Here is a 27,555-nt window from a genome sequence, read left to right as displayed (position 1 = left end):
GCCCCTTGCCCTGCCCTTAGCCTGGCTTGGAGAAGCGTTTCAAAGCTGAACCTCTGCTGCAGGGCTTCTGCTCCAGCTCCACCTGAATGAGCCCATTATGGGGTTCACTTGCACCCGCGAGGGCGGGAACTGGAGTTGCTCTCCCTGGAGGGGTCCAACGTGGCTGATGCCCTAGCGGAAGCGGAAGTAACGTCAGCGGCTCCCCGCTTCTTTTTGGGCTCTGGTCACCCGAGACCTTACTCCGAGGTGGTCGGTCTCGGCCGGCTTCGGTGAGGCTGGGTGAAGGGATGCACCTGCGGTAGAAGGGGATGGGGAGAGGACGAGTCAGGCCCGAGCCCCTGAAAGACCTCTTCCGAGGGGCCTGGCGCGCCCGTGCCCGGGACCCCCGCGTGGCTGGGGCCACTCGGGCTGTGCGACCCCTGCAGGTGCCGGGTCGGGCAGGGTCGCCGCGCTCGTCCTTCAGGTTTGCATGCACGGTGCACACCCCGCTTCAAAAGCCTCTGCAGTAACCTTGCTGGATTTTTATCCCCAGCCTCTGGGATCACGCTGATTTAAGACACTGCGTCCTCCAGCTTCAGGGACCAGACGGTTTCCGCGCGTCCAGGTGACCACTAACTGGGTGAAAGATGGGTGGGGGGGGGCTGTTTTTACTCTTTTTTTGTTAATGCAAACTAATGCTTCATCTGAGAATTTCGCTTTCTTCGTGCGTGGCGTGTTTATTGAGACACATGGTATTCCGCTAGAAAGATAAAGATGCAGAGATGCTGGGGCTACGTTTCATGGTTGAACGCTTGCAAGCTTCTTAGGTGTCTTCGGGTGCATATGAATGCATTGGAAACCCCAAATGGGTCTTACTGTTTATTGAAGGAGAACAAGGAGGGAGGGAGGGAGACAGAGAGAGAGGAAAGAGACTGAGGAGACTTGCAAGTATGGAAAGCAAGCGCTCTCCATCACTAAACTACAGCCCAAACCCCGGCACTAAGTTTTTCGGTCTCCACCTCCGTATAAAGAAACCCAGGGCCTTCGACCGAGCTACATCTCCGCCCTCCCCCGCCCCCCTTTTTTAAACAAAGTCTGGCTAAGTCCCTAAGTTGCCCGGGCTGGGCTCCAACTTCCATCTTCCTGCTTCAGCCTTTCAGATTGCTGGGATTACAGGCGTGTGCCACGCCCAGTTAGAGTTGAGGTATTCTTATTTGAAGCAAGTTGGTCTGTAACCCCCCCCACACACACACACACCTTTAAAACAGCCCTCCAGGAGTTAAGCATGGAGGCTTTGTTAGGCTACTACATCGCTTAGGCGAATTAGCCAGTTGCTTTCTCTCCTAAAAAAAAAAAAATTTTATTATGTCCTCCGTGTAGCAACTCCCTGCGATGAATGTAATCGTTGTTATGTACTGCAAACATATGTACTCGTAAAAATTTTAAAAGTTAAATAAAATGCATTTTATGATGAACTATTTGAGAGTAAGTTGAACATTGTAGGCATGATTTCGGTAGTTGGTAGTACATCACCTAAAGATGAGGCTATGGGCCCATTAAAACGACAATACTAGTATTTCATCCAGGCAAATAATGTTAGGGTTGAGAATGTGGTAAAGGGGTAGAGTGCTTGCTTAGCATGCTTGAGGCCCTGGGTTCAACCCCCTGCACCACCGAAACACAGCAAAACTATGTAATACATGCTTTATATAAAATCAAAACTTTGCACATTGTTCCAAATTATGCATTTGGGTGACTGGGAATCTAAAACCCTTCAAGTTTCTTTTCTTTCTTTTTTCCTCCCCTTTGCGACTACCAGCTGTGGCACAAATGTCATAGGTTTGCCACCAGTGGTGTAAACCATACTGTCCTTGAACTCGATCCCTCCTGCTTCAGCTTCTTGAGTGCTGGAATGACTTCAAGTCTAGCTTGTTGCAAGGTTCTTGTATTGAAAAATTGTAATATCCTTTAGGGACTTTGAACCTGGAGCCGTCATCATTTCTTTTTATTGACTTTTTGAAGAGTCAGATGGTCTTCAATAAAGTCACACATTTTGACATTTCTGTTTATGTTTTCCCATCACTCGTATTTCCTTTGTAGTGACGAATAACCACGGCTAAGACAGTGAAAAATACTCAACTTAGGCTTGTTCTTGGAGAACTTATAAATTGGTGAAGAGAGGAAGCATCTTGGGGTTGGGGATTTAGCTCAGTGGCATAAGCGCCTGCCTTGCAAGCAGGCAGTCGTGAGTTCGATCCCTGGTACCGATAAAAACAAAAAAGACAAAAAAAAAAAAAAAAAAAAAAAAAAAAAAAAAAGAGAGAGAGACAAAGCATCTGATTAATAGCCAAAAAACTATTAGAACAAATCAATCAGGGTTTTAGAAGTAAAAGATTACATATTCTGTTAGTATTTTTGGGGTTAGTGAATGTAAGAAAAGTGGGTTCTGTTTAAGCTGAGACCAGAAAGCAGCATAAGAATTAGATATGTTAAAAAAGAGAATGGGAGGTGAGGAAAGGAAAGCCTAGATGTGTACTGACTGCTTATGTTAGATTTCTACCTGAGAGAGTTAACCCTAGACGAGGGGGCTGGGGATTTAGCTCAGTGGTGTAAGCGCCTGCCTGGGAAGCACGAGGCCATGAGTTCAATCCCTGGTACCAAAAAAAAAAAAAAAAAAGAAGATACAGAACCCTAGATTTGACAGTGGAGTGTTCTTCTTTGGGAGAACAGATATGATCTTCAATACATAATTGACAGGAGGATGACAAGTGATGTGACCAAGGGAAAATAGGAGAAAGTAAACCAGGCACAGAGATACGCACCTGTAATCACAGCACTGTGGGAGGCTGAGGCAGGAGCAGTATAAATTCAAGCCCAGCTGAGGCAACAGTGATTTAGTGAGACCCCCTCATCTCTAAAAGAAGGCTGGCGATGTAGCTCAGTGCACAGGCCGTGGATTTAATCCCAGGTAACTGCTCCTTCCCCCAGCCAAAGAGAGAGACAGTATGAATGTATTTTATTTCCAGGAGTAGGAGATTAACTGAAGGAATTAATGAGAAGAATTAAACATTGCAAAGAAATTCTTTGTGAAAATTCATTTGTATTACTTATCTTAGAAATGCCTGTGTTCATAAACAAAATCTTCTTTGAGAAGTTTTCAGTCCACCTCGGAGTCCTTGCTATCCAAAGTAGGACTCCGTTTCCCTGAGGGAATGTTCCAGTTCTAGTTCCAGGAGTAAGGAGTCCTGGGCGGCTCCTTATAGCTACTAACATGTCTAGGGGTTTGGAATTACTCCGTAGGTAAATGCCCAGGACACTCCACTGCCCATGTGCTCTGGCAAAGAGTTTGAAGGGCTCCTTACCACCTTCTGGATCCACCTCTCGGGGGTCCCAGTAAGCTTTCTGGACTTACAGAAAAAACTGATGAGAGGCTTCTGAAGGTAGAGCTGATGATGGTCCTGAGCATAAGGCTGGCAGGGTGCACACATGATGCTGGCAGCAGTTTATTGGAGCTGCTGGCCATAGCTTTGTGCATAGGGATACTCTCTAAGGTTACACTAATGGGTACAGTGCACGTTCATGTAGAAGGGAAGGTACTGAGCTGAGTGATTTCAAGCAAGACCCTGTCTCAAAAAAATAGTAAAGATGTTTTATCATTCTTATTTGAAATAATAGTCTTTACCTTAATTAGAAACATCCAAATATGGGTTAACAGAATAGGTAGATTGTGGTAATACTTAGTTTTTGGAATCCTCTACAGCAGTGATGGCAGACCTGTGACACGCATGCAGGCTGTTGTATCACTGAAAGCTCTAAAAAAGTTCACCATCACTGCTCTATGGCACACGGAAGGGAGACATTAATAACAGATCCACAGTATGGACGACCCTCATTAATATATTTTGTGGGTTTCGCTAGGGTAGAATGTGGGGCCCTGTACTTTCTGGGCAAGCATTCTGTCCCCTTGGGTGTAGCTGACATAATTTTGAATGTACAGTGCTAGACAGAAAAGAATGCCTACCCCAACCAAGGGAGGACTCAGAAAACACGTGTATTAGAAATACATGTATATTTGATTAGAAAACACATGCATATTTGTCTATTGGTGCCTAAAAACTTCTGCCAAGTATTGCAGGTAAAAATAACACAGGCTTATCTCATAGTTACTTTGGATCACAAGATCAGTTGGGGGGCGTGTGGGGGTTTCTACCCAGGATCACCTGAATGCAGCAAGGGTTTTGGTAGGGTTGGTTCCCATCTGGCGTGGCTAGGGAAGAGTCTGTGTCCCCCCTTAGTCAAGTCATTGGCAAAATTTATTTCTTTCTGGTTACAGGACTTTTTATCGCTCATCAGTGGAGGCTGCCTCAGCTCTTAGAGGCTACCTGTACCTTTCGTCACTTGCCCCCTTCCTTCACTAAGTCAGTCACCAGAATATCTGAATTTACAGAGAAGGTTTAACTGATCCATAAAAACTTGGCGTAGGGTGTGGAGGTGTGTGTCTGTGATCCCAGTTACTCGGCAGGAGAATCACGAGTTCAGACAAATTAGTGAGACCTTGTCTCAAAATGAAAAATAAGAAAAGCACTGAGAGTACTGTTGAGTCAGAGGCCCTGTGTTTAGTTCCAGGTACTGAAAAGACAAAACAAACAAATCAAAAACCAAGAAAAGCAAAACCTACTGGCTGGGGACACGGCTCAGTGGTAGACTGCCCACCCTGTATAAAGGCCCTGGGTTCAAATTCCCAGTGTGGCCAGACAGACAAACAGACAAGCAAACAGGCTTTCTACCCAGTAAATGCAAAACCAACTTATTTGGATCCTTAGTTACATCTACAGAGTCCCTCATATTTACCATATTCTCTTGGCTGAAAAGAAATCATAAGTCTTGGATCCCCGAAGGAGAGGGTTATGCAGGGTCGTGTGTATGCCAGAAAGCGGACATCGTGGAGGGCCACTGAGGGTGTGTGGTCCACGGTACAGGTGTAGTTCACAAAAGAGGAACTTGTGAGCCTGAGCTGGGCTAGTCACCGCAGGAGCATGAGCAGGGCTCCACAGCGCTGGTCCCCTAAAGCAGGGCTGGTACGCACAGGAATTGGGTGGCACCCCAGGCCCAAGGTGTGGGGAACAGGGTACAGGACCTGGGCTCACCAAGATGCACAGTGTCAGTTGGGTCAAACACAGCTTGCTTCCTAGAATGCATCATGACTGGGTCATGAGGGACACAGGAAGGAAAGGAAAGGAAAAAGAACTAAAAGGAATTATGGCCATGAAGCAACCACCCGTGATGAAGGTGATCATTATATACTGCAAACATGAACTCCTAAAAATAAAATCTACATAAAAAGTGAGATACGCAGGAAACTGTATCCGAAACATACACATGCCTGGAATGGTGGTGGGCACTTGTAATCCCAGCACTTTGGGAGGCTGAGGAAGGAGGATTTTAAGTTTGAACCCAGCCTGAGCAACTTAGTGACTTAGCAAGACCTTGTCCAAAATAGAAAATCTGGGAATGTAGCTGAGTGCAAAGGCCCTGGGTTCGATCCCGAGTACTGGAAGAAGGAGGAGAAGGAAGAGGAAGAGGCGGAAGAAGAGGAGGAGGAGGCATGTGGTGACATGATTCTGCTACTCTACTTGGATTCCTTTAAGTGTCTGGTATGCACGTTAGAAGGCCACAGGATGGTGGCGAGAGACACAGATTGAGGCTTCCCGATGCGGATTCCTTCTCACCCTATCCTGTGACCCATCATACATCAGTGGGATCCGTGGGAGTTTCTGTCTTCAGTGTCTCTTGGTCCCCTCTGGCAAAATTTAAGAAGATCAGAGTAAAACAAATGACCAAACCAGCATGTTCCATACCCAATGTTGGAGGGCAATTTGGACCTGAGATGAGTAAACAGCCCCCTGGCACAACCAGATACTCACATGTACCCTTCGACATGTATTTTAAGTCCCTTTCAGTAATTAAACAAATCTATTTGTAGGGAAGAAAATAAAAGTTGTGACTCCTCCCTAAAGTGAGAAAATGTGTAGTCTCAATGGGTGTAACACCATCACAACCACACTAATTACTCCTCCAGCTTAGTCCCATTGTCAGTGACTGTCCTTACCTCAAGACTCAATTATAGCTGGGTGCAGTGGTGCACACCTGTACTCCTGGCACTCTGGAAGCTGAGGCAGGGAGATCTCAGGTTTGAAAACAGTAAAGGCTAAAGTCCAAGGTCAGCCTAACCAACATAATGAGGCCCTGTCTAAGCCCCCCACCACCAAACAGCCAACTGTTGTGCTTGCCTATAATCCTAGCACTTTAGGAGGCTGAGACAAGAGGGTCACAAGTTTGAACCCAGCCTGGGTAACTTTGCTACTTAGGGAGAGTCTTTATCAAGATAAAACCTAGGATGTAGGTCAGTGCCAAGGCCCTGGGTTTAGTTCCCAGCACTGCACACACACACATGCACACGCACATGCACATGCACACACACATATTAACAACCTTTACTCATATGTAATACAAATGTAGAGAAGCTTAAAATGATTGGCTAGTTTATGCAAACACATGCACAAAAGCAGACACAATGCTAAGAGAAAACGTGTAAAACTACTACTGCTCTTGTCTCTGCTTGGTCACAAGTTTCTGCTTGATACTCCTGGTTACTTCAAGTGCCAATTCTGTATTTCCCTTTTTAGTAAACATCACCTGTTCTGGGTTCTGTACCTGGTGGAATAACCCAAAACTTCATTCCCAGAGGGTCTAACTCTTGCATTCCTCTGTTTTTTCCGTTGAGAGCTCCCATTTACCTTTTCTTTGTAACACAGAAGTATTTAAGGCTCTAGACCTGCCCCAACTGTACAGCTGTACCCCGGTTTCTCTTTGGTACTTGGGATCAGTCGCTGTGGCCAGGAGATTAACCTCCCTTTATTTTGCCTCTGAGTGTAGGGGTTTGGTGACATATGAAGCTTGCAGTGACCAGGTGGCAAGGTCATTTCCAGTGTTTCAGAGGAAATCGGTCCCTATTAGGGAATTAAGTCCCTAGAACTGAGGGCAAAGATTCTGTCTGTGAGCCTGGGGGTGCTGCTCAGCGGTGGAGCACCAACCTAAAACTTGTGAAGCCCTGGGTTCAATTCCTAACACTGCAAAAAAAAAGTTGGGGATGTAGCTCGTTGGTAGAGCACTTCCCTAGCATGTGTGAGGTCCTGGGTTCAGTCTTCAGTACTGAAAAAACAAAAGTCAACACTGCAAAAAAAGTAAAATAAAGATTCTGTCTGTGGAGCTAATCCCACATTCACTCCTGCCTCCATGAGCTCCACTCATGTTCTGGCTGTGAGGAGACAGTGCAGCAGGAAGCTCCCTGTGCACAGCAGATGTGCCTGCCTTCTGCATGTCTGCAGCCAGGGACTCAGCCAACCACCAGCTGGAAGCAAATGTGACATTTCTGCTGACCTGCACTGCATAGTAAGGGCTGTGGCGGTCCCATCTGCACTAGGCATGCGCAGACATTTTTTCTTGTCATAATTTCCTGAACAATGCAGTCTCACCAGCATTTACAAGGCATTTGTGTTGTGTTAGGTGTTAGGTCACCCAGAGACACGGTAATGAAAAGCTGGGTGTGGTCGTGACGCAAGGCTATAATCCTAGCACTTGGGAGGCTGAGGCATGGGGATCATTTAAGAGTCTGAGGCCAACCTGGGCTACATAGTGAGTTCAAGGCCAGTTTGGATTATGCAGTTCAAAAAAATGCAGAAAGAAAAATGATCCAAGTGTTGGCAGGATGTGTACAAGCGGTGCACAGGTACTGTGTGGTTTAAATGGAGATTTAAGCACCTATGGATTTAGATACCTGCATCAGGCCCTGGAACCAGTCACCCAAGGATACTGAGGGGAAACATCTGTGTGTCCTGTGAGACAGTCTCATCCCTTCTGTGGTCTGTCTCCCACTGGCCCCACGAGTGAGGGCCCCATCCTGGAGATGGAATCCAGTGCTAGCAAGTGTTCTTCCGCTGCACCCCACTTGAGAGCCTGTACGTCTGCATCAGGACAGTCTACCTGTCGGGGACATGAGGTGCTCCTGAGTGACGGCGTGTCTAATGAGACCAGAGGCTCACGGGGATGTGTTACATGCCTTTGCTTTAGGGAATTCCTTCCCCTCCCCTCCCCGCTTCCCTTCTTTCTTTTCCATAGTGTGGGTTGAACCCAGGACCTAATGCTTGCTAGGCAAATGCCCTTCATCAGAGCTACACCACCAGCAGCAGCAGCAGCCCTTTTTACTTCTTATTTTGAGATAGAACCTCACTGAGTTGCCCAGGCCAGCCCAACCTTGTGATCCTCCTGCCTCAGAGTCTCGAGTACTGAGCTTATAGACATGTGCTATGACACTTGACTGAAGTGGGTTTCTTGATTAGAAGCAATGCTTTGTGGGGCTGGGGAGGTAGCTCAATGATAGGGTGCTTGCTACCGTGCATAGGGAAGGCCCTGGGTTCAACTGGTAGTACCAGCAGAGGTGGGGGAGAGGAGAGGAGAGGGGAGGGGAGAGGAGGGGAGGGGAGGGGAGAGGAGAGGGGAGGAGGGGAGGAGAGAGGAGAGGAAGGAGGAGAGGAGAGGACAAGAGAGGGGTGAGGAGGAGAGGAGGGGAGGAGAGGAGAGGGGAGGGGAGAGGAGAGGGGAGGGGAGGGGAGGGGAGGAGAGGAAAAAGGAGAAACAGTGCTGTGTGAATGCCATGGTGATAGATGAAGCTTTATTTCTTTCTTTTGGTGCCAGGTATTGAACTCACGACCTTGCGTTTGCCAAGCAGGCACTTACGCCGCTGAGCTAAACCCATGGCCATAGATAAAGCATTTTTGTGATTGCACAGGTGGCATTATTAAGGAAAGGCAAATCCGTATCAAGAACCTGCGTATATTCCCGTGAGCATAAATGTCCGTCAGCTGCTGTTATGTCTGCTGGGCGGCCCATGGGTCAAGCACCCATTGGCGTGGCTGGGAAAAGTGGTAGCCATTGCAGAGTGCGCAGTTTTGCCCGCATGACCCTTAATGGTCCCTTCTTCCTTTCCCTGCCTCCTTCCCTCTTTCCCCTCCTTTCTTCTTTCCTTCCTTCTTCATTACATACTGTGAATGGCACTCGTGCCTGCTAGGCAGGCCTGTATGGGTGAGTGATACCCTTGGCCCCGTGGTCTTATGTCCAGTGGATTCCCTTTGGTGGCCATTCACATAGGCCACAGACCCCTCACAGCCTGCACGCTCTCAGAGGTCGTCACAGTGCCACTTACAGATGTCTTTGTTACCAGCCACCGGGAGCCTCAGGAATCAGGCACGTGTGCTTGAGAACAGCTGTGTGGCTCCGCGTGGACACTGCTGCAGGCTCTGCCCCGGGAGACTGTCCATCAGCACTCCACTTTCAGGTGGTACCTGCATGTCAGAGTCCCAACTGCAAGGAGCTTGTCTGTTGGTCCTCAGGGTGGAAGGGAGCGAAGGGCAGGGTTTAATAAGATAAGGGTGCAGCAGATGTCAGTGCTCAAAAAATCTTTGCCAGCTGGATTACAGATGCCTGTAATCCCCCCGCACTTGGGAGGCCGGGGGAGCAAACCCAAGTCCAGCCTGGCAAACTAGTGAGGCCTCTCCCCGTCAAATAGTTAAAAGGGTTGGAGTTGTAGTTCAGCTCTTCTTGGGTTCAATTCCCAGTACTAAAAGAAAGAAAGGAGAGAGAGAGAGAAAGACAGAGAGAGAGAGAAGCAGAAGGACAGGGAAAGAGTCATGTCTGCACACACTAGAAATGTCAAGCTCACTGTTTTATATGCTGTTGCCATTTGATGGTAGACACTGTCGCCCAGACATATGGCTTGCCAGTTCACAGAACTTTCAGTTTATTTTGGGAAGCTCGAGCCATTTGATCACTTCATGTCCCAGTTGTTCAGTCTGCAGCATGTGTCAAGGCTAAGCACTGCACCGCTGAACTACACCAGACCCAACTCAGGTTTTAAGTGTAACTTCAACTCTGTGACTAACTCCTGGGGCACAGTTGAATGTCTTGATGACTGATAGCACCAGGCATGTTTATCGTAAGCCTGGAGCATGTGTGTGGCGCTGGGTATTAAACCGACAGCCTCATGAGTGGTAAGCATGCACTCCACTGCTGCGCTGCCCTTCCAGCTCTGCTGTAATGTAGCCCGATTTTGTCTCCTGTTTCTCCCTCGCCATTTCTTAGCCCTCCTGCTAATGTTTCATTGTGAAAAGCCACCAGATGATTCTCTGATGTTATGCATAGGTTATTTCTTATGTTTTTCACTGGAACTCACATAAACTCTTTCATGGAGATATTTCACTCAAGTAATGAGATCTTCTGTTCATTTGGAATAATCCTAGAGAAAATTTACACTTCTTTTTGGTACCAGGACTCGAACTCAGGACCTTGTGCTTGCCAGGCAGGTGCTTAGGCCACTGAGAGAAAATTTACACTTCTAAGAAAAAAAATCATGCCTCTTGTTGGTGCAGCTTTGTGGTTTGGAACAGTGTAGTACTCATTGTTTTGTTTTGTTTTGTTTTGTTTGCAACAGGGTCTCATTGTGTACTCTAGGCTAACCTTGAACTTGCTGTGCCACCTAGGTTGGCCCCACAATTGTGACCCTCCTGCCGCAGCCTCCAAAGTACTGGGTTTACAGGTGTGTGCCACCATACCCAGCTTTGTTCTCAGCTTTTAATTGTCTGTTATTTAACAACTGTTAAGTCAGTCATGAATGAATGCAAGGAAACAGGACTTTTTTTTAAAGACACTTTCACTAAATCAGTAAGTTCCCCAGACTGGACTCAAACTTGTGAATGTCCTGCTTCAGCCTCCCAGAGTGGCAGAATTATAGGTGTGCACTAACGTCACTAGGATGAAGCTTCTCTCTTCTTTTCTTTCTTTTTTTCCCTTTGCTGGGGATCGAACCCAGGGCCTTGTGCATTCAGGGCAAGAACTCTACCACTAAATCACATCTCCAACCCAGGAAGATGCCTCTCAATTCAGGCACATAAAATAAAAAAGTATAATTTATTTCTTAAAATTTCTGTAAAGCTTTTTATTTACTTTTCTTTAGATACTTCAGTTCATTAGTGTAATGATTGGGTGTTCATGCCATGTGCTAAGATATGTATGTCTCCCTCAAATTTTGCTACAACATTGACACATTACCTGTCTGACCTGCAAAAAAAAAAAAAGTTTTTAAAATCTGTGGGGTTTTTTGTTTGTTTGTTTTTGTGGTACTGGGAAGGCTACACTGTACCCCAGCCAGCACTTTTGGTTTTATGTTAAGTCAGGGTTGGCATTGAACTTGTGAACTCCCTGCCTTGGCCTCTCTAGTGACTGGGATTGCACACACGCACCACACACTTGGCCATATAGTTGTGCGTGTATGTATGTGTGCGCGCTGGGTGTCAGAGACCTTGTACATGCTTGGCAAGTGTTCTACCATGGCACCTTGCTCCAGCCCTGTGCAGTATTTATGAAGAGAAATATTACAAATGAAAGTGAAATGTTGGAAATGCAAGTGTGGCATAGGAAACACAAGCTTCCTAACGTTAATATATGCCTTAACTTCCAAAGAGTTCACGGATAAAGAAAGGGTGGTCTGTACGCATGTAAAGCATGACATGAGATGAAAAAAAAGGTATATGTTTTCTCCAAGTCTAAGGGAACTAGCAAATATTGTGCCTCATTTTTGGGACAGTCAATGTAAGGAGCAGGAACTTAAAGTGAATCCTTGTAGGGATTGTGTAGACATTGTGCAGACCCTGAACTCCCCGAAACTTCTTTAAGTTGGCTGGTCGCTGAATCAGTTAGGGTATTTGTGTTGTTAAAAAGGTCTTTGAACTATTGATTATCTATTGGTCGATGAATCCATTCTGCACAGTATTATTCTGTGTGATGGTTTTGGCCTCTCAAAACCATTGACCCCATTTTGGCATTGGGCAGGAGACTTATGTCATCTGACAGCGCTGGCATGCAGAACCCCGGAGTCTTTTCCAGCATAGTGTGGAGACTGGGCCGTTATCTTCATCTCCACTGGTAGCCGGATCCCAGGGCCAGCTGTCATGCTCGTTTGCTTCAGCAAAGACATTTAGAGCAGCAGCTACAATTGGAGTGACTGACTGCCTGGGATTCAGTGTAAGACAGTCTAGGCTTTCTCCAGGACTCACGTGACTTCTGCCCAAACCTAGAGTAGTGTGCTTTAGGCGTTGGGAAATTCCTTGTACCTCTATTGGCTTCTGCTACCATAATGGCCCTCACCTTGTTGGTCAGGTAACCAATTTTAGGTATGCTGCCAGTTCCCAAAAGTTCTGTATCCCATTTATACATTTAGCAACTGGGGAAATAACCGAGACTTGGGTCTGTGATTCAAATGCGCCCTCTTTTAATTCTGTTGTGTTAAGATACAATATATCACCTGATGCCCATGGCTTCTGCTTTCACTGCTGGTGGCCCATAATGGTGCTTTCTCGCAGTACTAGGCAGTGAACCCAGGGCCTTCACAGTGAGCTACATCTTTATCCTTTTAAAAAATTTTTTTGGTTTGAGACAGGGGTTTTGCTAAGTCGATACACTGCCCAGGCTAGGTTTGAACTTTTAATCTTCCTGCCTGAGCCTCTCAGAGAGCTGGGATTACACGCATGTGCCACCATACCTAGCTCATAATTGTATTTTGAGGCCCCAGGACATAGTATCACCTCAGAGTCACTTTGGGTATATTTTCTTTTGCCTCTATATAGTCATTCAAATACTTAACTGAGGTTTCATTGAGGAAAACAAAGATAAATGTATAATATAGATTATGTTGATAGTACAGGGTCTTTCTCTTGATATAGGCCTCTAGGTTTGTGAATTATCTAGGCGTAAAAAATGCTGTGACTCTAAGTATAGAAAATTTTTGAATCAAGGAAGCTTTTGGCTACCAGACTTGAGACTTTTTGTTACATAGCTCAAGAAATATTCCAGTACACAGGTTAACACATCAACCTGTGGACTGTTTTTCTTTGTTTGCTTTCCTAAATTGTTTTACTAATTGTAGGCACTCATTTGTTTGTATATCGTTTATGGTTTATTTCAAACTACAAGGAAAGAGTTGGGTGGTTGTAACAGAGATGATGTGGCCCACATGCCCAAAATTACATGCAAGGTCCTTTACTGCAGGATTTGTTGATCTCTGCGCTATTAGGCAGTGTATTTATTTCATAGTTGAGGATCTCATGCCAACGTGGCCATCCATCACTGACAGGACAGGTCATTTTCGGAGGGAGGGTAGTGAGACAAGATCTTGCTGTACAGCCAAGGCTGGCCTGAACTTCAGACCCTCCTGGCTCAGTCTCCTGAGTTCTGGGGTTACAGCTACGCACCACCACACCCAACTCCAGACAGGCTATTCTGGCTAACGGTATTCCCTACCTGCCCTTGACAGCTGCTAGGATCCCACTGCTTTTTCAGAGGGTGAATGTTTCCCACTTGATGCTCTGGGTTTTCTTCATCCCCATCAGTCAGAGAATTCGTCCCTGTGAGTCTCCTACACTCACAGCTGCTCAGTGAAGGAGAAAAACTATAGAACTTTTCAAGAATGAAAAGTTCCTCTCACTTACCTAACCCTAAATACCTTCATCACAGAGTGACTTGTTGGTCTTTAACATATGTGGATGAAGGGGCATGGAGAGGTCACAAATGCTAAGTCCACGTCCCTAATCACGAAGGTTTCCTCCTCAGTTGCTGGGGGAGCTCTGGCCATATCAGGCACTTATTTAGAGGTCAGTACTGAGTCCACTTGGTGAGCTCGGGTGAAACGTAGAATATCCAGTCAGTGGTTTGATGTCAGTGAATTTGGCTCAGTGTAAGGACATCGCCCACTGGGCTTAGTCCAATGCCCTTGCAAATGCAGTCTGTACAGTCGGGCAGGTTTTTCTGCTGTTGTGTGAAGTATGATCTCCTGCGCTATGTGGTACGGCGTGTGGTTCCCCTGGGGTTTGCTTAGTTGTGACTCTGGGGACAATCACATTTTTCTTCAGAAAAATAAGCTTGCCCTTCCTAGGTATCTGCCTCAAGTGAGATGATCAAAGGGTCCTCAAGCAGACCAAGGCTACTCTTCTAGAAATCAAAGGGCAAAATATTTCCGTGTTAAGGAAGCCTCAGATTGTCCTGGGGGGTTGAGACTGCGATTCTTTTTTCTGGGTCCCACTGGCTGCCCTCACTGTGTGTGTCACAGTCTCATTTTTATTGTCAATTTTGTTTACTGTTACTATTTTCATTTTAAAATTTTATTTTTCATACTGGGGATCAAACTTGCAACCTCATGCTGGCCAGGCAGGCGCTTATGCCACTGAGCTATATCCCTAGCCCTGTTATTATTTTGCCATGCTAGGAATTGAATATACAATGTTATACTTGTTAGGCAAGTACTCTACCATTGAACTCTGTCTGTCTGTCTGTCTGTCTGTCTGTCGTCAGCACCAGAGCAGTGATGGCAAAGCTTTCAGAGTTTACATTGATAACAAGCAGCCCACCGTGGCACATGTGCCATAGCTTTGCCCCCACTGTACTAGGATTGAACCCAAGGCCTTCATACTGAGCTACATCCCCAACCCTTTTTATTTTTCATTTGAGACAGAGTCTTGCTAAGTTGCACGTCTCCAGACTGGGTTTATACTTGGCAGTCTTCCTGTCTGAGCATGCAGAATGCTGGGATTATAGGCTGTGCCACCAGGCGTGGCTCCTATTTATTTGTTTATTCCTGAGACAAGATCCTGGTGTGTTCCCAAACTAGCCTTGAACTAGCTCTCCTCCTGCCCTAGCCTCCCTGGTACATGTATTCCAGCATATTAGAAATGTTACAATTTCCTGTTTTCCTGGTCCTGTGTGTCACTCATCTGAAGTGACAGTGTACCACTGTGATAATCCTGGTCTCTGCCATAAATTCTCCTCATCACCATCCCCTGACCGTGGCTGATTGGCATTCGAAGGCACAGACAGAGTCCCTTTAAGAATTCTGCTGGTGTGCCCTGCCTAACCCAGTGAAGAGCCCGTGGATCTTGGCTGCTATCTGCTTGGTACACCCTGCTTCACTTAGTGTCCTGTACACCCTCCTCTCAGGGACCAGTGGGTACCGTAACATGCCTCTGTGAGGTCCTTGGCTGCGTCAGAGCAATCCTGAGGGGTCATGTAAAGGAGCCTTCCTCTCCCATTTACAGCATGTCACATCAGCATGGCTGGTGTCTGTCTGTCTTCCTCCCCTCCCTCCTCTTTTCTTTCTTTCTTTTCTTTCGTTCTTTCATTCTTTCTTTCTTTCTTGAAATATGGTCTCACTCTGAGGCCCAGGGTAGCCTCAGCCTCAGACCATGGCTGCAATTAAAGTTGTTCACTTAAAACTTTGTGTTTGATTTCCACCAATAGCTCTAGGTTCTTAGATCTTGAATTGAGCTGCAAGTTGGCAGACTTGAAGTTTTTAGTTTTTGCATATATACGATCAAATAAACCGTCATTGGCTGGGTGTGGTGTTAACGTGCCTGTCATCCTACCACCTGGGAGGCTGAGGCAGGAGGATCATAAGTTTGAGGCCAATCTGGGCAACTTAGTAACATCCTGTCTTTAAAGAAAACATCTTTTAAAAAGGGCTGAGCGTGCCTCTTAGCAGTACAGTGCATACTTAGCATGTGGAAATCTTGGGTTTCATAACCAGTGCACGCACACACACCTGCAGGTTCAGATATCTATGTTATTCCAAATGTACTTAAAAGTTTTCTGATAACAGAGTCATGTTCGTTTTTATATTTCAACTTGAATTTGTCATGGTTAAGCAAAACCTCTTCAGTCATACTATGTCCCTGTGAAGGGATCAGACATGGCACTGGTGGCGACTGCAATGTCTGTTCTTTTGAAGGAGTAAAACAACCAGAGGAGGTCAGGCTTCTGGAACAAAATTAACTTCTCCCAAGCCCTGGTTCATCACTTCCACACTGGATGACCCTCGAGTGTTCAGTACTGGCGTCTGAATGTAGGTTTCCTTTGGTATTAAATATGGGTCACAGAACCCACTGCATAGGACAGGGGTGATGATTATATGACCTGATATGTGAAAAGGCGGCGGAGCAGCCTCAGATCTGCAGTAGATGTTGCTCAGTGTCCAGAGCACTATTGATGGTTAGGGGACCATTTTCAGAGGGTTCCCCATGTGTTATCTGCAGGGAGACAGCACTCATGCATGATGTTTGATTTCACAACTGATATTCAGTCTTCACTCGATGATTGACACCAACAGGACCCCATACAACCCTGGATGAAGAGGAATGGAGGTCGCATCTCTCTGCGTGGATTCATAAGCTGCTTGGAAGTGGTTTCGGCATCAGGAAAGAGAGTGGCCTGGCACTTTCCAGCAGCAGAGCCACAGAATGGCAGCTGTTGATTTGTCGGAAGGTGAGAGCTCCTTGGTGCTGTTTTTCAGAGACTCTGGCTTAGATCTCCCCTGACAGCAGAGACCAAGGGCAGGACCTTAGCAGCCATGCTTGTGGCTCATTTGAAACACAGAATTTTATAGCTTGGCCCTCCCTAGGGAAGTGGCTGCATAATCCTCCTGAGTTCTTATCACCACAGGCAGATAGAGTCCTATTTTTCAGGACTTAACTTCCCTTCCCTATAGAATGAGACTATTATCCTTCCCGCGTGGGCAGCACGGCTCGTGGTCAACCCCTCTGGCTGTAGACTTTAAACGTGACCACTGTGTACTGGGCTTAGTGGCAAACTGTTATAATCAGAGCTACTCCGGAGGATAAGGCAAGATCAAGGGTTTGAGGCCAGCCTGGGAGACTTAGCAAGATCCTGATTCAAAATAAAATTGCATTAAAAAAAAAAGTTACACATGAGTTTGATTGATTATCAATACTGGGAGTCAAGCCAATGGCTTACACATGCTAGGCAAGCACTTTTCCATTGAGCTGTAACTCTAGCTCAAAATAAAGCCAAGGACGGATGGAAGGATGGAAGGAAGGAAGCACGGATGGACAGGAGGAAGGAAAGAAAGAGAGAGAGAGAGAGAGAGAGAGAGAGAGAGAGAGAGAGGGCTGGGGATATGGTTCAATGGTAGAGCAGCTGCCAAGGAGATGTGAGACCCTTGGTTAAGTAAATCCCTAGCATTAGCAAAACAAACAAAATGTGACTACCATTACGTTTTATTCCAATGGAATGCATTTGTTTGAGTTTTCCTGAGTGTACAGTTACAGGGGAAATTTCAAGGTTGGGTGAGATGATTTCTTGACCTGTGAATGCAGGATTTTTGGGCAACTCTGAGTTCTGATGCCTCCTCCTTTCTTTCCACCAGGTCTTCTCTACACTAAACCAGTCTGCTTTTATGAAGACGAGACAAAGGTCGAAAGTGTGGTGACTGACTACGAGGCGGACTGTTACCAGGTAAAAAGAAAGGACACCCTTCTACAAAACGGAAATCTCCCGCCAACTAGACATGTTTCCTTCTAGGCATGCTTGTCTCCAGAGCTTTGTTTTGTTTTTTGAGGCAAGGTTTCACTACGTGGTTCAGGCTGGCCTTGAACTCACTTTGTAGTCTAGGCTGGCCTTAAACTTGGGGTGATCCTCCTGTCTCAGCTTCCCGAGTGCTGGGATTATAGCCACGCACCACCATGTAGGCTTTCCAGAGCTTCTTAAAAAGAAGTAGAACCTCAAGGTGTGATTACCCAGTTGAATTCCCCCATAGAATGGAGCCTTCTATTGGTGAAGCATTACCTTTAAAATCATTAAATTAGTCTTTTTTTTTTTTTTATGAGAGCAATGGGGTGAGGCCTCAGGCAGTCTAGGAACACAGTCTACCACTAAGCCACATCCCTGCCCTCCTTGAGCTGCATGGTACCAACTACATGTTGAGAGCTACGCACCAAATGCTGACAGCCGATAAGCAGATGGAAGGTCCTTTTCTCGCAGAATTTATTCATTGGCATTTATCAGTTGTTTGCAGCATGCTCAGGGGTGAGCTGCTGTGGGGACAGACAGAACAAGACGCTACCAGTCCGGTCGTGCTGTGATGACTTGATGTTTACCAACAGATGCTGAAGGGTATGGCAGTAGGAGGTTCAACAGGCAGTGAGCTTGCAGGGAGAGACAGGGGTCTTGGGACCGTTAAATCTTGGTAATGGACTGCGGGAGAACTCAGAACCTCGCATAGGCATTAGCTCTCCTTCCTAACTCTCCAGTAAGCGCTGGCAGAACCGCTCACTGGCTCAAACCACCGTGTGTGTAATGGTTTAGGACTCAGTGACCTTTGATGATGTGGCTCTGGAGTTCACCCAAGAGGAGTGGACTTTACTGGACACGACCCAGAGAAACCTATACAGAGAAGTGATGCTGGAGAACTATGAGAACCTGTCTTCAGTGGGTAAGATACCCGTGTTGCTTGTGGCTTGTAATGGAGCAAACACATGCCTATTACTGTCATAGCAATTCTGAATACAGTGGGAAATGACAGAGCTATATCTGTGCCATATTACATTTTAATCTGATGTGGTGACTATTTTTAAATTCATTATTATTATTATTTTGCTAACTGGGAGTGGAACCCAAGACCTTTACCCTGAGCTCCATGTCCAGCCCTTGTTTATTTTGTATTTCGAGACAGAGTCTCACTGAGTTGCCCATTCTCAGCTACCATGAGGACTTTGGTACCATGGTACCATGGTCCTTAAGACCTGTTACGAATGTACATTTCCCTTCCGTGCCCTTGACAGACTCACTTGGCACCTCTAGGGGCAAGCCTCAGTCATTGGTTAAGATTAGGTAACACATTCTAAGGTTTGAGAATCAGTGGCAAGAGTGGTTTCCCCATGACAGCAAGCATTTTTTTTTTTTTTGTACTTTATTTGTCTACTTAAGCCTTGGTGTCTTGTAATGTGCTTAGCAGCCTGCATTTCATTTTAGGGGTTAGAGATAAGCTATTTGTTACAGGCCCAGGAATGGGGATATGTATTTGCTTTTTCTTTTTGGTGCTGATGACTGAACCCAGGGCTCACATATGATGAGCATGCCTTCTACCCCAGCCCCTGGCATTTAGTTTTAATCACTTTGAAATAAACACATTGCTTTCGTCAGAGCTCTGATTCCACAGTCATAGGAAGGCCTGCCATCCCTTGTATGAGCCCCTTCCATTCATGCATCTTTTCACCTGTGCAGGATACCAGTTCTTCATCCCTAGTCTGATCTCCTGGTTAAAACAAGAAGAACTAAACACAGCAGAAAGCGGAGTTCTTCAACGTGAGTATTTGTGAAGACAAACCTTGTTTTATGAGTTCAGTATGCTTTTGCAAGGACAATGAAAGATTTTAAAGATAAATTTTATTTCAGAAGATTCAAGTCATAATATTTTCTTTCCATTCAAACATTCTGAGGGTCTCATAAAACTGCCTGTTCTGATCTATCTTTATCATTTCAATGTAGAATCTTTTTCCAGATTTTTCTTTTTTTTCTGATAACCTTCACTATAAATCTCTTAGAATCAGTTTGTAATAAGCTATCTAAAATATTGATCTTACATTCTTTTTTTTTTTTTTAATTGGTACCAGGGATCAAACTCACGACCACCTGCTTGCAACGGAGGTTCTTATGCCGCTGAGCTAAATCCCCAGCCCCTGATCTTACATTCTTATTATGGTCTTTATTTTTTCCCAGTGCTATGGTCAAACCTAGACCCTCAGTTAACATTAGGCAAGGGCTCTCCACTGAGCTACAATCCTACCCCAATGTCAGCTTTTCACATACCAAAATCCTCAAAGATCTCTGTTTTTATTTTCTTACCACATTTAACTTGAAAACAAAGACAAATGACCCTGATCACTTTTTTTTAATCTTTTTTTTCTTTTTTTTTTTTTTTTTTGTCTTTTTTAGTTTTTATCGGTACCAGGGATCGAACTCACGACTGCCTGCTTGCAAGGCAGGTGCTTATGCCACTGAGCTAAATCCCCAGCCCTTGCCCTGATCACTTTTAAGTCCTTTATCTACCATTTATTTCTCCAAATCCCTGTTTTTCTTTCTGTTTAACTTCAGAATTGGAGCTACAACCAACAACCAAAGGACCAGAATTTGAGGATTATTTTGGGGAAGAAACTTCCAAAGAGATGGAAATGGTACGATTAACCAGGGCTATTTCTTGCTTTTCCTTTCTTTCTTTTTTTTAGCAGTACTGGGGATTGAACCCAGGGTCTCAAACATGCTTGCTTGCTTTTGGTACTGGGATCGAACTCACAGCCTCATGCTTTCCAGGCTGGTGCTGTGCCACTGAGCTATATTCCCAACCCTCAGGGTTTCAAACATGGTAGGCAAGTGGTCCACAACTGAACTGCACATGCAAGAGGACATAAGAAGTCCTCTTATGTCCCACTCGCAGAAAAGATTAGAAATTCCTTTGTAGAAAATCAGCACACATGAGTGATAAGTGAGAGAAGTAACATGCACCAAAGAGAAAGCAGTGCTCTGGGGAGATACTCTGAATACCAAAACACGTAAATAGGCAACCAGACACGGGGTTTACAGAATTTTTTTTTTGTACCACCATTCGAACTCATGACCTTGTACTTACCAGACAGGCGCGTGAGCCACTGAGCTAAATCCCCAAGAAACAGGGTTTTTAACAATTTTATGAAAATGTAGTTGTTTTACAATTAGAGTCCACAACACAGGATTCTGGCAGAAGAATCCATAATTCAATTTGGAAGAAATAAAGAGGTCAGGAAATGGGGGCTGGGGATTTAGCTCAGCGGCATAAGCGCCTGCCTTGCAAGCAGGCAGTTGTGAGTTTGATCCCCGGTACCAGTAAAAAGGAAAAAGACAAAAAAAAAAAAGAGGTCAGGAAATCAGTGCTTATAAAAGCAATCATAAAAAATCATTATAGGGGCTGGGGATTTAGCTCAGCAGCATAAGGGCCTGCCTTAAAAGCAGGCAGTCGTGAGTTCGATCCCTGGTACCAATAAAAATGAAAAAACCAAACAAATAAAAAAAATTAAAAAAATCATTATAATCATTGAAGTGTTTTTTACCTATAAAATCTCATATTTCATATGTTTGAAAAAATCCTTGGTCCTCCTTTATCCCTTCATCCACAGGCAAGCCACGGTGGAGAGGAGCTCTACAAATACAAGCCATACGGAGAAGTCTTTGGTGAACAGTTTTTCCTTAATACACACATGAGCACACAAAACCAAGAATATACTTCTGGGTATATCTGGTATGGCGAAGACATCCTTAATCTGCACCAGAAAACCTCTGCTGCACAGAACTTTTCTGAAATTGATCAGTATGGAAACATCTTCAGCCTGACTCCGAATATTGCATATGAGACCACATGCATGAGAGACAAGCCCTTTGAGTGCAGGGATTGCGGGAATGCCTTTTTCAGTCCCTCGTACCTCCAGATGGATCTGAGTACGCATCATGAAGGAAACCCCTACGAGTGGAAGAAATACGAGAGCGGATATATTCATCCCACCAGCCTTGCTGTGCATCTTCAGATTTTCAATGGAAGCAATCCCTACAGAATGGAGGAATTTGGAAAGGACTTCCAGTATTTTCCATGCCTTAGTAATCCCATGCAAACACATACTGAACAAACGCTCTGTGAGTGCAAGGAATGTTGGAGAGCATTCACAGTTCCCTCCCACCTGAACCAATATGTAACAGTTCATTCTAAAGAGAAAAACAAAAAATGTAAGGAATGTGGGAAGTGCTTTGCTACCTTTTCTCAACTGTCTGCACATGTAAAAACTCACAGTGATGAAAAGCCTTTTCAGTGTAAGGAGTGTGGAAAGTGCTTTAAAAATAACACATACCTTAACGATCACATGCGAATTCACACTGGAATAAAATCATACAAATGCGTGGAATGTGGGAAAGCCTTCCTGAGGTGGTCAGGCCTGACTGAACACCTACGAGTTCACACTGGAGAGAAGCCTTACGAATGTAAGGAGTGTGGGAAAGCCTTCTCGAGATCCACTCAGCTCACTGAGCATATCAGGACCCACACTGGAGTCAAACCCTATGAATGTAAGGACTGTGGGAAGGCCTTCACTCAGTACTCGGGCCTTGCTACCCACGTCCGCATCCACAGTGGAGAGAAGCCCTTTCAGTGTAAGCAGTGTGGGAAAGCCTTCACTAGGACCTCAGGCCTTATTCACCATGTGAGAACACACACAGGGGAGAAGCCTTTTGAATGTATTCATTGTGGGAAAACCTTTATTACTTCTTCCCATCGTACTAAACATTTAAAAATTCACAGTGGGGAAAAGCCCTTTGTGTGCAACATCTGTGGGAAGGCTTTTGTGTATTCCACATCCCTCAACATTCACATGCGAACACACACCGGAGAGAAACCTTACATCTGTAAGGAATGTGGGAAAGCGTTTGCTGTTTCCTCCCGCTTAAGCAAACACGCAAGAGTTCACCATGGGGGGAAGGCCTACAAATGCGAGGGGATCAGTGTTGCTATTTAGCCCCTCCATTGCCACTCTTAAATATTGACAGTGACACCAAAGATCATCAGATTAGTCTTAACTAATCTGTGTGAGTTGTAACTCCCACTGGCATAGGTGCCATCCTAATCGTAGGAGATACAATACGTAGGTCCCTTGTGGAATTTTGGCAGTGCTGGGGATTAACCCCAGTGCCTCATGCATACTAGGTAAGTGATCTACCACTGCGCTGCATTACTGACCCTTCGACCTGGTTCACACAGCTGAGTGTTAGCTCTTGGGAGTCATAGATGAGGTCACCACTGCACATCAGCCTCGTTTGGTGCTTGGACCCCTGGTGAAGGTAGCATTAATAAAAGCTTTGCACGGGTGTCCAACCTTTTGGCTTGCTTGGGCCACATATACTATAGTTCATGTATATAAGTAATGAGAGTTCCTTTATTTTTTTACATTTTATATGATAATATTAAAACAACACAAACAGCTACAGGCTGCAGGGTGGATATGCCTATGTAAGATAACTGAATAGATTTGGCCCTACCCCTTGTTGGTTCGTGGCTGCCAGTGTGGCTACTCACAGAGAACTTCTTCAGAAGTCAAGTGGAACAGGACCAGGTAGACTGTTGAAAGACACTGGTGTGTCCCCAGCCCCCACTTATTGTGCTGAGTGTGCCAAGAAAGAAATGGTCCCTACCTGTTCTTCATGGTGAGTCCACGTTTGCAGACAATTATCCCTGTTTTCTCCTAAAATCTAATAAGTTCACCTCTCTAACCTTCTGTCTATTTTAGATCTAAGAGGCAATTTCTGTGCTAATATAATCCAGTCTATTCCTCACTGCTGTTGAGCTTGGTAATATCCCTCCTTTGGGTCCCAAATCATCTTTCGGTTTAGCTATTTTCTTTAGATAGGCTGGAAGTTTCCAGATTTCCAGTTCTGTTGCCTTTTTTGCTTCCCAGTTCCTTGGGATTCAGTTCTCCCCTTATGTGTTTTACTAAAGGTCAGGTGGAACCAAGCAGTTAAAAAGCAAACCTCAAATGTCTAATTTTATCACTCCCAAGTTCTACCTGTCACAAATCACTGGCCTGTAACTACGTTCGACCAAGATCTTTATGATTTCATATTAAAGAGCTGCCTCTTTTCCGTCCAACTTTCTTTTTTAGTGGTGCTAGGGATTTAACTAACCCATGACTGAGCTACATCCCCAGCTCCAATTTTTGGTTTCTGTTTGTTTTTGTTTTTTGAGATAGGGTCTCACTATTAGTTCAAAATGGCCTTGAATTCATGGTGATCTGTCCCTGTCTCAGCCTCCTGAGTGCTGGAATTACAGGTATATGCCACGGTACGTGGCAGCCAGCCCTGTTTTATGTGGTAGTGGAGATTGAACTCAGGTGTTTCACACTGGGCTACATCCCTTTCTCTTTTTCAGAGAGACTCACTAAGCTCCCTGGCTGGGCTGGATCACGCAGCCTCCGCCTCTTAGAATACTGGGATTTTACAGGCGTGCACTACCAGGCCCCTATTTTAAATTTTGCGATGGGGTCTTGCTACATTGCACAAGTGGTCTCGAACTTGGTAGCCTCCTGCCTCAGTCTCCTAAACAGATGGGATTACAGACGTGTGCTACCACACTCAGCTCTTCTCTCCATTCTCTAGTAACATGTTCCTCGTTCTCCAGTAGCAAATGCCAGGACAGCCCTTAATGGCCGTATTTCTAGCATACACTAAAAACCTTTCCAAGCCTGATGAAGTATCACACACCTGGCATCCCAGCATCCCAGAGACTGAGGCCGCAGGATCACCATGAATTCCAGGCCATCCTGGGCTCCCTAGTGAGTTCAAGGCTGGCCTGTGCTACATAACGAGACCTTGTCTCAAAACACAAACGAAACAAAACACTTACCAGCCTCTGCCTATTGCTGCTTAAGATTTATTTTCTACCAAAACACCACTTTTCAGTACCTGTATCTTTTCCTGAGACTAAGAACAGGCCCCTTTCTCTGTCTCCTGTGATGAGGTCACAGCCCTACAGTATTAACTCTGCCCCCTTTGAACCTCGCCTAACCCCAAACTGAAGTTCTGTCTTCAAGGTCGAATTGGGGCTTAGATTATAAATATGAATTTTGGGAGCGAAAAGTCAGAGCACTTAACACCAGCAATCCTATCATCTACAGAGACTATTGTTTTTCTACTTCAATTGTTAGGTCATTGTTGTCCCTTTATAGGAGTGACTATTACCTCCAGCACAATACTGACTAAAACTAGTAAAAACGGCATTTTTTTCTTTAAAATTCTAATATACTCTCCATTCTATGGACTCAGTGGGTACAGTTTTTTGTTTTTTTTTTTTCCGGTACTGGGGATCGAACTCATGACCGCCTGCTTGCAAGGCAGGTGCTTATGCCACTGAGCTAAATCCCCAACCCGGGGTATAGTTTTGTTTTTAATACCCAATCTTGCACAAAGATTTCCCAATATTTAAAAATTTTACAGGCTGAATCTTCTTGGATTTGTTGATTGCTTTTCCCCTGTCATCTATCAGCATCATATTCATTTATTCATAAGCCTCAAATACCTAGAACTACAAGTGGCTCATAATACATAATAAATACTTGAATATGTGAATGAATGAAAGGACTTGCAAATAAGTATGGTCATTATTGATCATAGTTTATTGATTTTCTGATGTTAATCTTTCATTCCTAAGTAAACTCAACTTGGTAAACTCGATACTATTTCCTTGGGTTTTTGGGGGGGGGGGGAGATTGGTGATTGAACCCAGGACCTTTGCACTGAGCAACATCCTAGCCTATTTTTTTTTTTTTTTATTTTGAGACAGGGTTTCGCTAAATTGCCCAACATGGGCTTGATCTTCCTGCCTCAGTTTCCCAGAGTGCTGGGATTACACGTGTGTACCACCATGCTGAGTTTGGACTGTCTTTAATACTTAACTTGATTATGTTTACTAATGTATTATAAGAAAGATCCCTGTAGATATGTTTCAGTGACCTTAGCATGTAATTTTTTTGTATATAAGAAAAAAAGTAGAGGCTAGGGTGTCACTTAGTGGCTGCGCACTTGCCTGGCATGGGTGAAGCCCTGGGTTCAACAAAAAGAAAATGAAATGTGGTATGGGTGGATCTCAGAGGTAGAATACACATGTACAAAGCTCTGGGCTCAGTCCCAGCACTATCAAAATAACGATGGTTTTAGGTGTAAATGATGATGGTACCATGTACTGTATTGGAATGTGTCTTCATGTTTTATAAATTTGTAACTTTTTCATAGTTCAATTATCTGGCTTTAGAGCAGTTGTTAATTATTGTGTTAGGTATCCGTTTTTGTACGATTTTAAGCTATTTGCTTAATTTCTCTGTAATCATAGGACAACTAAGGTTTCCAATATCTTAAGCATTACGAGTATATTTTTCTAGGCATGTTTTCATTTGCACATATGCAAGGAAAACTTTTATATTTTTAATGTTTCCTTGGTGTACAATTAAGTTTACTTTGGGTCTCTTGCATTCGAGAATTGCTTTCTTTGTGCATTCTTTCTCTTGCATTAGTCTTGGCAGGGTATTCAGTTTTATACTTTTTTTCTTTTTGTCTGTTTTTTGTTTGTTTGTTTGTTTTTGTGGTGCTGGAGATCAAACCCAGAGCTTTGCACAGTAGCTGGATGTCCTGCCACTGAGGTGTATTCTGAGCCAGGTTTGTGAAAATCCAAGCCTTCCACTGGGGATGTAGCTACCGGCAGAATGCCTGTCTCACTTGCACAAGGCCCTGGGTTCAGTCCCTGGTACTGCGGGAAAACAAAATTCTAAATGGTCTGATTGATTCTGTTAGATATTAACACAGCCATATCAGCTTGCTTTTGTTTTCCTTTTTAGTCTGTTTTGTTTTGTTTTGGGTGCTGGGGATCAAATGTAGGCCTCGCTCAGCTAAGCATGTGCTCTACCACTAAGCTACACCCTCAGCCCAGATGTCTCTCTATATATACGTTAGCTGGAGATGAAAAACTCTAAGTACTTGAAAGCTTCTGACTAACAATCCTTTTCTTTCACCTTGAACATTTATTCATTATGTATAATCTAGTTAGTAATAAATTTGGATTAATTTCTAACATCTTGTTTCTTTCTGTTGTCTCATTGTGCTTCATCCTTGCAATTGATTATATTTTTCACTGAAATGATTTTACTCTTGCTGTTTGAAATTCATATGCTCTTTCTTTTTGTTGGTGCCCTAAAACATTAAATTCGTTTTTGAAATTTGCCTTTGATAATACTCTTTCTTTCTCCCCAGTGGATGAGGCTATTTGTATAGAGTAGCTCCCACAATGGACCTCCCAAGCCTCACTTGAGAGAGACCTTGAAGTCAGGGCTGGCTCTCCTGAGCCACTGGACAGATCTAGGTGTGGAATTGTGATCATGCCCCTTGACAAAGCTCCAGCACATCTTGTAGTGGATTAGAAACTGCCACATCTTATTTGAAACTACTCCAAGACGATGGAATCTATTTCATTTCCCTTTTTGTATTAACTGGTTTTAGGACTCATTTTGACCAAGAGAAATCAGCAGAACTGAGCTGTACCGAGTTCATCTGCAGAAGGCCTTGGATATTAATTCTTGTTTTCAGCTACTAGGCTTTGGGGATGTTTGTTAGATGGTAAAGGCCTACTGAGAATACAAACTCCCTGATCAACTGCTGCCTCGGGTCATAACTAGCAAAGCCTCCAGAACGGACTGTCTTGGGAGCAGGGAAAAATTCTGTCAGTGGTCACAGAGGGAATAAGCATTCCACAGACCTAATGTGAGAAAAGAAAATCGAGATTTGAGCTCGTCTTCTGTCAGCTTCCTCCAGCTTAGGGTCCAGCGCACTCAGCAGAACTGTGGACTCCAGAAACAGTTGAGCAGAAATGCCATGCAAGTGTGTGGAAGGCTGGTGACAAAGGCAGTAAAAAGAACTTACCCAGGGGACACTGGCTGAGTTGCCAAGGAAGGAATCTCCCTGTCAGGGTGAGAGATTGGTGACTTGATAAAGGGTTGAGGAGATGAAAAAAGGGTCTAGCAGGAAATGGGATCATCTAAAGATCATCTTTTTTGGGGGATCTAGTATGTC

At 44.7% G+C, this 27,555-nt stretch overlaps 1 protein-coding gene and 1 non-coding gene across 3 annotated transcripts; both read left to right on the top strand.

The window, feature by feature from the left end:
- Nucleotides 1–2: 2 nt before the first annotated feature.
- On the top strand, nucleotides 3–26,709 carry LOC100719728 (zinc finger protein 426). 2 transcript variants are annotated; one of them, XM_013149229.3, is made up of 8 exons: nucleotides 3–269; nucleotides 533–604; nucleotides 16,244–16,398; nucleotides 17,300–17,388; nucleotides 18,238–18,364; nucleotides 19,156–19,236; nucleotides 20,026–20,105; nucleotides 21,081–26,709. In XM_013149229.3, exons 3-8 carry the CDS (start codon nucleotides 16,374–16,376, stop codon nucleotides 22,461–22,463), a joined length of 1,785 nt encoding a protein of 594 aa, XP_013004683.1. In that variant the 5' UTR covers nucleotides 3–269; nucleotides 533–604; nucleotides 16,244–16,373; the 3' UTR covers nucleotides 22,464–26,709. The 2 variants fall into 2 exon arrangements, with proteins under 2 accessions (XP_013004683.1, XP_023419453.1); XM_023563685.2 differs by having other exon boundaries at nucleotides 3–604.
- Nucleotides 11,048–11,152, top strand: LOC111755847 (small nucleolar RNA U13). The gene has a single exon (XR_002790403.1). It is a non-coding gene; the product is annotated as a small nucleolar RNA U13 (small nucleolar RNA).
- Nucleotides 26,710–27,555: the final 846 nt, after the last annotated feature.

Source organism: Cavia porcellus, unplaced genomic scaffold, assembly GCF_034190915.1.
Source record: "Cavia porcellus strain 051 isolate PalLab524CR breed Dunkin Hartley unplaced genomic scaffold, mCavPor4.1 scaffold_17, whole genome shotgun sequence".
In the NCBI taxonomy this organism is placed as follows: Eukaryota; Metazoa; Chordata; class Mammalia; order Rodentia; family Caviidae; genus Cavia; species Cavia porcellus.
This window is presented reverse-complemented; position numbering and strand designations above follow the sequence as displayed.